This window comes from Arachis ipaensis, chromosome B3, assembly GCF_059453495.1.
Source record: "Arachis ipaensis isolate K30076 ecotype BB chromosome B3, ASM5945349v1, whole genome shotgun sequence".
Classification (NCBI taxonomy): Eukaryota; Viridiplantae; Streptophyta; class Magnoliopsida; order Fabales; family Fabaceae; genus Arachis; species Arachis ipaensis.
Genome location: NC_142438.1, coordinates 9,520,747 through 9,523,675, shown reverse-complemented (window position 1 = coordinate 9,523,675; position 2,929 = coordinate 9,520,747). Strand labels below are relative to the sequence as shown.

The following is a 2,929-nucleotide window of genomic DNA, read 5'->3' as shown; positions in this document are numbered from 1 at the left end:
ATATTAGCTAACATCATGTGCAAACTGATAAATAAAACAACATCGGAGTTCTGATTTCTACCCAGGATGCGACTAATTCAGAACAAATTAATAGTGGGCGAGACAACGTTTTCATTCATATCCTTTACATACATACCACCGCTTGATTTATTAGTTGCTTCGTCTCAAGTTAACTCAAAGCACAGCAATCTCAATAACGCAGGCAAATCTAAAAACGAGACCCGCGTTAGGAGAAAACATAAGGATCCATGAGCTCGTTAAAATTTGGCAAGCAATAATATCTAAAAACAAAGCAGACGGTATCAAGTTAATATTGTAACTCGAACAATTAAATTTGGATCTATACCAATTTAAGTCATCTTTAGATCCACGAGAATATGTGAACGGCTACCTTGTTTCCATTAAGGACTAAGGGGCGGTGGAAAAATAAACAATGAAATGCTCAGCTCATTTGAAAACCAAACGTATATATTGTGACAATACAAAGAGTAGTCTCCCAAAAATATCCTTAGATTTAATTAAAAGATCAAAGATTAAAACACAAAAATAGCAACTCTAAAGCAACAAAATATAAGAATACTCTAAGACATCCTCTGAGCAGCCTCCTTAGCAAGAAGCCTCTCCTTTGCCTTAGTTTTGGCTTGGGATTTAGAACCCATGATACCGCCACCCCATTTCTTTCTGTACTCATCATACTTGTCATTGAAGTTAGCCTGGAAACAAACCAATACATAAGACACAATCAGTTTTCTTGAGAGCGTGAATATACAATAACTAAGATAATTTAGTTGAAATTAACCACCACCTTGATAGCCTCTAGGACCCTGCTGAACTCTAATTTGTCTTCGTTCTTGACACTGGTCAAGCACAAAACAGATGCCGTCTTCTTGTGGACAATCTGTAGAGTAGATACAAATTGAATCAGCCACAAATAGGGTTGTCGCAAATAACCACTAGTGTCAACAAGTGTGTGAAGTCACGGTTGAGAGAAATGCGGGTGGGTGGACTTACCGATCCAAGGCGAGCCTTGCCCTTGACAATGCAGTATGGAATTTCCATCTTCCTACACAATGCGGGAAGCCAGACAACCAATTCAATTGGGTCCACATCATGAGCAATCACAACCAATTGAGCTTTGTTCTGCAAGGAGATAGCTTTTTAGGTCAATAATCAATATTAAAGAACATTAAGGTGTAAAAGCTGATGTTATTCCATGTTAAAATAGAATACAACCTGCTCAATAAGGTAGGTAACGTGATTGAGACCATACTTCACAACAATAGGCTTCTTAGCTTCAACAGTTTTGCCCTCAGTCTCGGCCTGGGCCCTTTTCAAAAGTCGCTCCTTCTTTTCAGCTTTATCCTCTGGCCTGTACTTCAGAAGTATCTTGAAAAGGCTGGTTGCTACATGAAAGATCATCAAATGTTAATGAAGACCATAACAACTAATGCAAACAAAAGAAGAATAAACCCAAAGATATTAACAGACACACTAATACAATTTCGACCAGTAATGAACATGTAATGACCTACAGTAAATAAACAATGCAACTCATGAGCTATGCAAAGTTCGAATGTTAAATCAAAATTGCAACAAGAACGAAACAACCAATGTACTTGTTAAATATTGAATCATTACACTGACAGCAAGATAATACATCAAACACACTAAAGTCACACAACTCACTACTCGGCTATTAATAGTGAATTAAGCAAAAGTAATCATGCTAACAAAATCTAATGTTTTAAGATGTAAACTGATAAGAAGACACAATAATGATGCAAAGCAGTGTAGTCAGAATAATTACAAGGCCTTGTCCAATGCATGAAACAACAATTTTCTAAATAGCAAGGTATCCAATAAAAGCTACGATTAACATTAAAAAATTTCTAAATAAATAAGAGGACATATTACTACACTTGAAGCATTAAACAAACATAAAACAAGGCAAATGAAACAAAATGGAGATAATTATTTACGCACCAAGGTTCTTGTCAAGGGTCTTGGTGAACTGGTTCAAAGCTGGTGGAACCTTCAACCTCTGCTTAAGGATCCTCTTCTTCCTCTGGATTTGTACGGTCTTAGGCCACTTCACGAAACGAGTCAAATCCCTCTTTGGCGGCAATGCTCCTCCGATCCCGAACTGCTTAGGACGCTTCTCGAACAACGGGTTCGTAACCTTCTCCTGAAGAAATGCATGAGAATCAAAACAATGAATAAAAAAACCAGAAAATGAAATCCTAGAATCATAATCGTGAATCTGACAACAAGAAAACAAAAGGAGGAGAAACTTACAGGCTTCTTCTTCGAAGCTGGAACTGGCGCTTTTCCACCTCGTTTAGGAGCCTAAGAAACAGAACATGACAATGAAAAAAAGTGAATCAGTAAAATTTCTAAGCTAATTGGATCAACAACAAAGGCTTAAAGTACACAATCTTCTTCTTCTTCGTGTTGTTCCTTACCATATCTGCGTTGCAAGCTTCTCTCACTGATTCGGCTTCTGCAAAATGCTTGCTGCTGCAAAACTAAAACCCTAGTTTTCGTATTTATACTGTTAAAATAAATTAGTTGAATGCTACTAAGGGTCCAAAAGTGTGTGCAAGGCCCAAAACTGAGAAGGCCGATAGAAACGAGTTCACAAAATCGAACACCAAAAACATGGATAAATTCATGACAAAAAAAAAAGGGAAAAAAATGGCAAATTTAATACTAAAATAAAAAGGAAAATTACAAATTTAAAAAATTTAATTATTATTAAACTGACGAAGGCCTCAAGCCCTTAACTAACTGTTCATTTAACAATTTTATAAGAAATTCTAAGTGAAAATATGTACAATAAATTATACATCTTTTGGTTTAAAATACCAGGAGTAAAAATAATAGAGTATGAATGAGTAAATTCAGAGTAAAAAGTGTGAAAAGATATCAT

General features: G+C 36.0%; 1 protein-coding gene across 1 annotated transcript; it reads right to left on the bottom strand.

The window, feature by feature from the left end:
* Positions 1–427: 427 nt before the first annotated feature.
* Positions 428–2,625, bottom strand: LOC107628733 (large ribosomal subunit protein eL8y). The gene is made up of 7 exons (XM_088508966.1): positions 2,463–2,625; positions 2,296–2,346; positions 1,984–2,185; positions 1,234–1,403; positions 1,012–1,140; positions 806–898; positions 428–713 (listed from the first exon to the last, which is right to left on the bottom strand). Exons 1-7 carry the CDS (start codon positions 2,463–2,465, stop codon positions 582–584), a joined length of 780 nt encoding a protein of 259 aa, XP_088365092.1. The 5' UTR covers positions 2,466–2,625; the 3' UTR covers positions 428–581.
* Between the last annotated feature and the right edge of the window lie 304 nt (positions 2,626–2,929).